Source organism: Mercenaria mercenaria, chromosome 1, assembly GCF_021730395.1.
Source record: "Mercenaria mercenaria strain notata chromosome 1, MADL_Memer_1, whole genome shotgun sequence".
Taxonomy (NCBI): domain Eukaryota; kingdom Metazoa; phylum Mollusca; class Bivalvia; order Venerida; family Veneridae; genus Mercenaria; species Mercenaria mercenaria.
Genome location: NC_069361.1, coordinates 109,861,098 through 109,871,494, shown reverse-complemented (window position 1 = coordinate 109,871,494; position 10,397 = coordinate 109,861,098). Strand labels below are relative to the sequence as shown.

Below are 10,397 nucleotides of genomic sequence, written 5' to 3'. Positions count from 1 at the left end.
TTTTATACAATTAGCCTTAACAGGCCTTCCATAAAAAATTGAATTCTTACAATATAAAATCGCTTTCCGGCTGTTGAGAAAGAACCCATGTCTGCTTACTGTTTATTAAAATACGCCATCCACTTTGAATGAGTTGACTAATTCTAATATATACAGACTTGAATCATTTATCATTGCAACCGTCTGGACCAGTACATTTATCAAAGGACATTCCGAAATTCTTGCGGTATGTCGGCTGATAATATAACACGTAAATTGCTCACTTGACCATCTGATAAATTGAAATTGAGATTAACATTTGTTAATTCACTTAGACTTGACTTTCAAATTTAGTTTATAATAACGGATACGCAGACAAAATTGTTCAAAATGTCCCATAATGCCTAGCAACACCGCGTGCATTCCACTCCTGCCAGCAAATACCGCGTCACTTTAAAATGAACTTCGAAAAAAAAATCTGTATAACTGATATTTATGTTTAGACTTTCAAACAGTAGTGTCAATTGTCATCGTTAAAAATCCGAAAATGAAATTTAGAAGCAACTATGCGCTAGTTTTAGTAAATGTTAACGGTTTGTTTTTGAAGATGTGTAGGAGGCATAGTACATAAGAGCAGCATGAAATATGGCAAGTGTTTCACCGGAGACGTAACTAAAAATTTGAGAGATTTTTTTTAAATCTCTGCAATCGATTACACCATAAAATTAATGTTTCCGATTTATATCAAAAATAGATTAGGGAACTCTTTGACCAGGTAATTTCTTATCAATTTTAACCTTCAGCAACTGTTTTTATTTGATAAAAAATGGGACACACGAAAAAAAAAATATCTGTCAAACATACTGAAGCCAGCAGCTTTTTGAAAATGCTTCAAAAATTAGCCACCTGACACAACAGGAGTTATTTAAATCTTTAATCTAAGCTAAACACGGCGTGTCTTATGATAAGATATTATAGTAATGCGTAAACATGGCGGATGGTTTTACGGCTTTCCAGAGCAGAATTTGAAAAAAGTGTCATCATAGTTCACAAGGAATGGTTGGTAGGGGTCGCGGAGTCAGTGTCGGTTGCCTATCTCGGATGTCGAGAGTTTGATCCACGTTTGCGGTCTAAACGATTCCTAATCGCGAGACGCCGGCCGATTTTTTTTTGCTCAAACGTATAATTTAGATCTTATATTGACAAAATTGAAAAAAGTAAAGTATTTGTTATGTAGGCCTACATAAACTAAGGGGAAAATTCAATTTTCTATTACTATACTGGCATTTTATATCAGCCGGATGACATAGCAAAACTATTTTACTCTCTGTGTTTCCATTGGGAGATCACGAAAGCCTCAACCGGCTTTACAACATATTTACTTTGCAATTAAGCCTTTAGATTCTTTAAGTCTCAACATCATAATTATCACGCTCTCGATAAGTCTTCAAAATCCAAACTCACTTGTTATAGAGTTAGAATTATTTTCTCATAGCTTATAAAGGATCAAGGATGGATTACAGATATCAACATATTCAAGTGATCTCTGTGTTTCCATTACTGATGTACAAATCCCATCCCAGGTATCTGAGATTATGTGACGATTCCTCAACTTCTAGGGTAAATATCTCCGGCCTTTAGTACGTCCCTGATGACAAGTGACGGCTGTTAATCCCTCCACTTGATAAATTTGTTAATGGCAGACGATATCCTCAGGTATGAGTCAACTATTTACTTAAATTTGAATCCTGCTGATTGGACAGTAATGATGTCTTAACGTATTAACCAAGAGAGGGCGTGTCTTTCAGATTTATATGAGCAGGCGTCAAAAAGCTGTCTCGAAGACTTTTGCAATTCCACCCTTGCAGGCTATATGTTCTAACCGAGTAACATTTTTTTTATAGAAATATGAGCAAAGTATGAAACTTGTTCTTTGGCTTGTGTAGTAATTAAAATGATATTTTCCCCAAATTTCAAACAGGTTATTTCGTACGGATAACCAATATACAATCTGTACGTCAGGCTATAATGTATTGTGACGTTAGTGCGTAAGACGCAGAGATTGGGAGTTCGATCCTTCTCGAATTAAAGAAGTGTCAATACTTTCTCTGTTCTGTCTTCAACCGATCACACAAAACGTCTGGATAAGAGCGTCAGCTGTGTCGTGCACTATCCTCTTATTACCTTAGTTTCATTTGGGTCCTCGTATGTCATCACACGCTCCGCATCATTGCGACGTCCAACGTTTGAACGCAAGCTCTTTTCTACTTTTCTCGGGGTATGTGGTGGGACAGCGTTCATTGTATTTTTGCAAATATTTTCATTTGTTTACGTTGTAACCAGGAATAAGAACCTCGGGCTGCATATTTTGTAATTTTTTGTTTCTTTACAGTGTTTTAACTTTTCGCCTTTCGTCTAAACAGAACTAAAATTTTAACATAACAAATGATAAGCAAGTTGGTTTAACAAATACTGAAATTATCAAATACACACAACTTCAAAGTAAGAAAAATCACTTCATTAAATAAGAGAAAGTGCTGTTAGCACCAACCTTGCTTCCGTTCTACAAAGTTCTATCGCGTTGTTTCGCAACTTATCGTGCACAACGCTGTAAAAGCGTTTGGCGGCATTAATTCTATTAAGTGGTTGAAAGAAAATTGAAAGTTTATCAAAATTTTGTCAATAAATTTATTTGAATTACAAATGAATATTGCAGTGTATCTTAAAATTGCTATTTGGAGATTAAAACACGCGGCATATTAGACAAGGTTAAGATGAAGGGTCAAATAGTTTGAGAGTTTATCAGCATTTTAACGTTATTTTATACAAGGGACGCTCGTATTTTAAAACTATTCAAATATTTGTTTAAAATTAGCGCTTAGGTAAAATAGTTCTTCATTGAATGACTGACAGACCTTAGGAACACATGCATTTAATGTTAGTTAGTTATGTTACATTAAAAAACGTTGCGTATAAATAACCAACTGTAGAAGACCACATTAACGTCTGCTTTGTACACACCTGACAATTTCTCGTGCGTTGCTAAGAGATTGTCAAGTTCCGCTCTTGCAAGAATTATCACCCGTGACCTCTAGATGGTCTTAAAGCATTCGAATATTTTCATAAAACAGTATAATTTCGTTTCGTATTATTAGTAAACTGGATTTCCTGTCACTATTTTTTATATGGAAGAGTTATGGCTGCGTTTCAGTTACTTTTAAAAAATTGGTTCGATTTTACATCAGTGGGACACAATTATGTCTTTTACAGCCGGTTTTTCACAAACTAAAACTTACCGGATTTGCTAAACTACGAATATAAGAAATAAATTCTAAAAGCAGACTTTTTTCTTCCTTGATATGTTCAATATGAATAATTTAAATATGATTTATGTTGTAGTTTTGGGAAAAGATGAGGCATTTCCGTTGTTTAGAGTGTGATTTACACAGACATTGAACCAAGCGCTAGCCGCCCAGTCTGGGACGGTTGCAAGACCAGAACTATTTTTTATTTGGACAATCCTGATGAGACAAAAAATATTCGCCAAAATCAACGTATATTTTGAAGTAATAATATACTTTTACAGTTCATGTTTTGGATATATGTATATTTTTGTATCACTTTTTTGACTGGTTTGAGTCCTAATAAATCACTTTGAACACAAATGAAATTGATTTAATATGCCATAATTTTTTAAACGATCGTAAAAATGTATATTTCCCTTTAATTGCAATTCAAAATCTGTTTTGACACCTAGTCCGGCACTTAGTGATCACAGGTTTTATTGCCGTTACTCAATTATACTTGCCATTAAAAAAATCAATAAAGTAATTAATTAATTGAGTCTTGCTTGACAAACGTGTTAAACAAATGTTGAAAGTTATTTTACACCGATTTTCACATCAAAAAAAAAGGCAAATGCAATTTTGGGGAGAAAAACAAAACAAATACTCTCATGTAAAAAATTATGAATTATGCCGCATCAAGTAAAGCTATAGAACATTATACATGTTTTATATATGTATTCATTTAGTCTTTGTTATATTAAAATTATGTTTTATGCACGTATTTATTTTGTCTTTATTTCTTTTCTTTTTGAATAATTTGCCCTAATTTCCATAACGTATTCAAAATTTTATTTTACTACAGTTATAGAAAGAATTTAATGGCGCATAAATATAATTATATGTTATAGATTATACAGAGAATTAAAGAAAAAATAACAAACACTTGTATGACATCCTTAAAAGAAGCCTTACCAGAACATAAAATCTTAGTAGCACCTTTTAATGTCACTTGTTTACCTTTACGGAAATACGCTATATTAGAATCTTGAGGAATTTTGAACAGTTTTCATTAAATTATCTCTGGAATTGCTTTGGCGTTTATCTCTAAGAAATAATTTATAGCAAAAGAGTGTTTTTACACTATTTATGCACGAAAGACTGTTATACGTCGGGCGTAATTATTTCACGAGGACGCAGCCCGAGTGAAATTATTTATACGACGTATTACCGCCCGAGTGTATGAATAGTGTTAAAACGCGGTTTTGCTATAAATTATTTCGATTCTAATATGCCCTTAATCTAAAACAGTAGATAAAATATAGTAGCGCTCTTTCTTGGTCGCAACAAAAACTTCACCGCACGTTAACGTGACGTCATTCCGGCGTAAGCGTGTTTTAACAGAGGCAAGCATATTAGAATAATCAGTCTATCTATCCGCCCGTCCGTCGTTACTGTGACGCCCCTCTTTCGAGTGTTATGCCATGATTGGTGAAGGGAAATAAAGTTCCTGAAAGGTAGTGAGTATGTGAAATAAAAGCAGGTACAAGTGTTAAAAAACATCCCTTGCTGACCTAATAGCTTAATTTTTCGTTTGAGTTTTCTTTCATTTTTTATTTAGTGAAATTTTTGGCCGACGTGATGTAATGCAACTAAATTTGACCAAGCATTTCAATTAAACGATCAACTGAGCACGATTTCTGTTACTCCTGACACCAAACTTCCCAGCCATTTCCTCTTTTCAAGCACCATGCAAAATACGTTATACTTTCAAAAAAAATAATATGAAAATGATTTATAATACCCAGCTGATACATTGTGTAAACTTGAGAAAATCTCGACATTGATCTGTGCAAAAATATTGACAGAAACTGTTTTCCTTACAATTTTCCTTACAATAAGGATTAATGTAAATTGGTAACTGTTAAGTCGATAACGAGTTAACTGGTAAAATCCTTGATAAGTCTTTTTACAATCGGATATTGGTGGACAAAAGACTTAAAAACATGCGCACTAGGTGAAAAATTGGACAGCATAACTCTCAGTACCGTGTGATTTTGATTCTAAATGCAATTTATTCTGGCCAAATTGGCAAATCAACTCTTTAGCTTTAATCAAGTGCGTTAAATTCTCAACCAATCGTGGCAAGTCACTTATCACAATGCAGCCAAAGTAAACGTGTTTGAAACTTAAAACAAATTTATTAAGATTTAAACTTAGTATTGGAATGTAAAAAAGGCATTAAAATTTAACGTGATGTGATCATTCTGTGTAATTTAAAATAATAATATTTAGTGATTTCGAAGTGGAATTTAGGAAATACTTGAACTTCTCTGGATATAACATCAAACCATAGGTGAAAGATAAATTTTCTTTCACGGTTTGCGTACACTTAAAGGAAGACGTGAAAAACACTTAAAGTGACACTCAGCACGTGCTATTCTCTTCCATTTTTCACTCGAATTTTGAGAAGACACGTGACAAATAGGAATGTCAAACAGTAATTAAAGGCAATGATGAGTAATTAAAGTGATAAGTGAGAGTTAATTGATGTCATTAATGACAGTGACCAAACATAATCATTGGAGGGCAATAAAAACAAATATTGCTTAAATAAATTTCAGTTTGGAATAATACTCTTAAATAGTTACTTTATAAATACGGAATATTGTGATGTAAGGACATACATTCAAAACAACAATTGTGGAAGTTACTGATATATATTAACATTGAAAATTGTTGAATTTTAACCTATGTAAAGTTATTGATTCATTGCAATTATGATCGAAGTTGACAGTGTTAGACGGAATTATAACATAGGTAAGTATTTTTTAATTCATTTTGTTGTTGTTTTTTTTGTTGAAACTGAAGTCTTTCTTTGATCAGTTTTTTTTCAATGATGTTTTATATATGAATCAAACGGCTGTCTAAAACATTTGATAGGTAACTGCCAATAGTTCCCTGAAATATTTATTTTAACGTGTAAGCATTTTAGTAATTATAAAATTTATTTGCCGAATAAAGGGATCATTTTTAATTAATTAATTTTAATTTTAAATAAACAGTATTTAGCAATGTGCCTTCATTTCACATCTACTAAACGACACTCACCCTTAGAATACATCATACTTTCACTTTTTCACACCAGGGCCCTATGACCCGGGTTTTGCTGCCTCCCAGTACCCTCTTGGTGGAACCATTGGAACCCCTCACTACGATAATCACAGAGTCCTAGTCCACTGGAACCAGCCGCCGGCAATACCTCATGGAACCAGCCCGACGACAACAGCAGCTAAATCCGACGGAGAAGATGACGACGACGATGACGGTAAGCCTGTTCATTTTCGTTTCTGAAATTATGCGGATCGATCATCTTACGGATTTTTCCGAAATTTTCGTACATAATCATATATCATTTTCTGTTCTCTTTTTAAAATCGTGTGTTTGCAAGAATGGTCTTTTTATTTGATATTATTCAAATACTATTTTTTCAAGTAAAATATTACTGAGACCGGTAGATAATTATTTACGATGTTGTTGCTTTCATCGCTCAAAAAGAGTTCTGTGAGTTTTTTTTAAAAAATTCTCTACCTAAAAAATTGATACGTTATTTGCTGATATGCTATTATGTATATATACTGGAATCAAAATAGGGATTCTTTGGCGATGTTTATATTGTTTAGCGTAAAAAGAATTGTTCAAACCCGGAAAAACTTGGCCACCATGCAGAATGACTTCAAGAATAATTTCATTAGACATGTATTGCAGTTTTTTTTTTCTGCCTTTTTTCAGAGGACCGTCCGTTCACACCTCCGCCTCCTAGAGAGCGACTGAGCTATACCCGGTACCAGCTGGAACTACTGAACGGCATATACGAGGAGGTTCGATACCCTAACTCGACACAGAAACAACTGATAGCTAAACGTGTTGGTATAACCAGGGAACAAGTAAAGGTATGCTGTTGTTTTTTTACATCCATTTTATCTTGATAAATAGAGTCAGTGAAAAGGGGGGTTGATTTTTATCTTTTTATATCCGACAATCTTTCAGTTCAAGCGTATAAAAACATTTGCTGCAAAATGAAAACAAAAATGAAAATCGGGATTTCAGGGGTTTTTTTGTTTTGTTTTTTTTGTAGGGAGGGGGGATGTAGGGGTGCACATTTCTGATTAATGCGATACCAGAATTCAAACGAACTCCAGTCACTTTCTCAGTGATATGAAGCACTTTCTATATTCTCTTAAATATGTATACGTACAATAACAGAAGTATTGCAATATTGTTTCATCATTCACGCGTTAGTATTTAATTACATAACAATAACATTTCTTTACTTCAAATGAAAAATACAACTATGCTCTAAACATAATTTTATAGTCGTTATTACCAGAAAAGCAATACTAACGCAGTAAATACTTTTCTACACACGAAAAGCCAAAGCTACAGGAATGTTTTTTTATATAAATAAATACGACATAGAACTCACTAGACCGCACCTTTCATGCTTTTTATTCGCTATAAATAAAACAAACTATTTCTTGAGATTTTCGAAAAAGGGATATAACTCTTGAAAGAGTATATCTTTTTACGACCACTTTCTACTTCGATAACGTGCAGCAATATTTTAAATTTGCTAAATGATTAGTTAGGCAATAAAAACAAATCATCATGTTATTATGGCAACGTAGATAATGACGATATGAAATCATTACCTAGCAATAACATCTAAGATAAGGGGCAATAAACCCGATATAATCTGCAAGTTAGGTAACTCTTGTCTTATGGCACTTTCGTAATATTTTAATTCCTTCTATCTTATCTCTATTATTAAGTAGTTGTGGACTTAAAGGCATTTATGTTTAAGTATGTTGGAATTATTTAAATAGCTTTTACTATCTCGAAGTATTTGTTGTTTATTTATTTCTATATAAAATATGAACAAGTTTAAAATATAAAATAAAACAATGTTTCTCCCCTTTCCTAAATGGCATGCGTTCTTTGTCTATAGGACGACTTATAACATCCTTTAAAAAGTAACATTTTCGCGGCCTGAAAAGAATCTTTAACACTGAAAAGAATCTTTAACAATGCCCAAAGGTTTCAATTATTCTCGACAGTAGTTTTTGCTACGTTTAACTATTGAACAGCCACGTGCAAATTAGGCTAACAGCTTAAAAAAATACACTTTCGCATGCGCTTACTCATGATTGTATTAATCTAAGTATACGTACTTTTTATATCTTTTAAATCAGTGTTATATATTTCCAGATATGGTTCCAAAATAGACGACGAAAAGATGTCATCGGAAACACAGGAAAACCAAAAAGTGAAAAAGCCTGTGATACTAGCACTAGCAGCACGTGCAGTACCGGAAGTAGTAATAATTCTGACTCGCAGCAAAATAGTCCAGTGGCATTAGACGGCAATGAAAGTAGTTCTTCGGAAGAAAATAGTGCTAGTAGTTCCGTGAAAGATGATGGTGAACAAGTTGTACCAAATGTTGTTATGAAAAGTGTTATAGGTGAATTGATTAAATTCACAAATGATCCGCTAAAAGGAAAGAAAAATAGAAAGAAGAAAACAAACAAACAGAAAGAAAAAGCAGCAATTAAGAAAGGACTTGCAACAACTCTACTCACAGGAAGTTATGATATGATCAATCCGCCCAATCAAGTAACACCAACAGCATTTTTTGAAAAAATTAAAAGTGGATTTAATCACTCAAAGAACAGATCAGCCTTTGCCTCACCTCGTGATTTTACAAAACCGACCCAGATTAGTCGGATTTCGAGTAGTTCCGATGGAACAGCAGTTAGCTCTGCAACTAGTCATGGTAATATTCCGGCACCTTTGAAAAATAGTCAAAATGCGTTCCCATTTCCTGGTCCAGGGGGAAATTTTCTCAGTGCTGGATTCAGTGGCGGTTACCATCATACTTCTGGATGTGAAATCCCTGTGTTATCAGAACTTTTGACAAATAAACCCGGTATTAAGTCACAGCGAAAGGATGCACTACTTCCTTCAAACTCTTCAGCGACAACTATAACAACCGATGTGCCTTCACCGCTGCAGCGCGGGAGCACTGATACTCGTCTTCCAACTCACACAGGAATGGCCCCTTTTACTCCGGGTAGACCATTAAATGGCATTTATCCCTATCCATTTCTAGCAGAACAGCCGAGGTTGTTATCATCACTAAGGCAACAGGAGCATATTTTCCGTCCTTCAGCGCAGTATCCGGTTTCTCATTTCAGTGATGACCCTTACCAGCCATTGTTTATTTCATCATTGGGTAACCCTTACTTTTCACCGCCACCACCACCACCACCAGTGTCATGGCAAGGCTCGAGTGCAGCACGATCGATTCCAACCTCAGCATACACACAATTATAGTTGATACTGAAAATGGCAGGGTGTTTAAGCACCGTTAAAGTGAGCTAGTGTAATGTCACAGGTGCGCTTCAGTAACGAGATCTAAGACTGTTGTGTTCATTCTTATTTCAAAGTTGGTACAGGAATAAGTACACATTTACTGCATGAAAAATTCTGTACTGTTTTCATCTTGTTTTATTTCATATTTATATTCTTAATGAATTGTATAGAAGTTACTGCTCTGAAAAGGAAATTGTCAGGGTCCACCATGCAATGTGTACAGTGATTGATGTATTTAATGTACATGTACATATCTCAGGAAACTTACATTGTTTATTGTTTTTGTATAAAATAGATTGATAATGTTACAATATTTATAATAAATGATTTATATTTTAATTCTAGTCAGTTATTTGTTCTAAGTTGCCTAAGAAAAAATACCACCGCATGGAAGTAAATACTAGTACATTGTATATAACACCCACCTTATTTAAATTCCACATTTTATCAACATAAAGACAGGTAATAAGTTTAATTTGAAGAGCTGATCCTTGGTTTCATAGTCCGACGTATAAGGTTTTCTACAGTTAACGAAGTCAAGAGTTACCCAGGCCCCATGGTGCTTTTTTTATTTAGTGGAAGGGGAGTAATTCTAATATAAAATTTTAATAAATGTCGTTAAAGGGTGGTAAGCAGAAATGCTTTTTTTTCTAGAAATCAGAGTCAATGCAAAAATGTTATATACATTTGTATTAGCTTTTT

The 10,397-nt window shown here is 33.9% G+C and overlaps 1 protein-coding gene across 1 annotated transcript; it reads left to right on the top strand.

Moving 5' to 3' along the window:
* The first annotated feature begins 5,394 nt into the window (after positions 1-5,394).
* On the top strand, positions 5,395-9,948 carry LOC123545310 (homeotic protein proboscipedia-like). The gene is made up of 4 exons (XM_045331645.2): positions 5,395-6,083; positions 6,412-6,591; positions 7,056-7,216; positions 8,532-9,948. The coding sequence occupies exons 1-4, from the start codon at positions 6,044-6,046 to the stop codon at positions 9,654-9,656; spliced, it is 1,506 nt and encodes a 501-aa protein (XP_045187580.2). The 5' UTR covers positions 5,395-6,043; the 3' UTR covers positions 9,657-9,948.
* Positions 9,949-10,397: the final 449 nt, after the last annotated feature.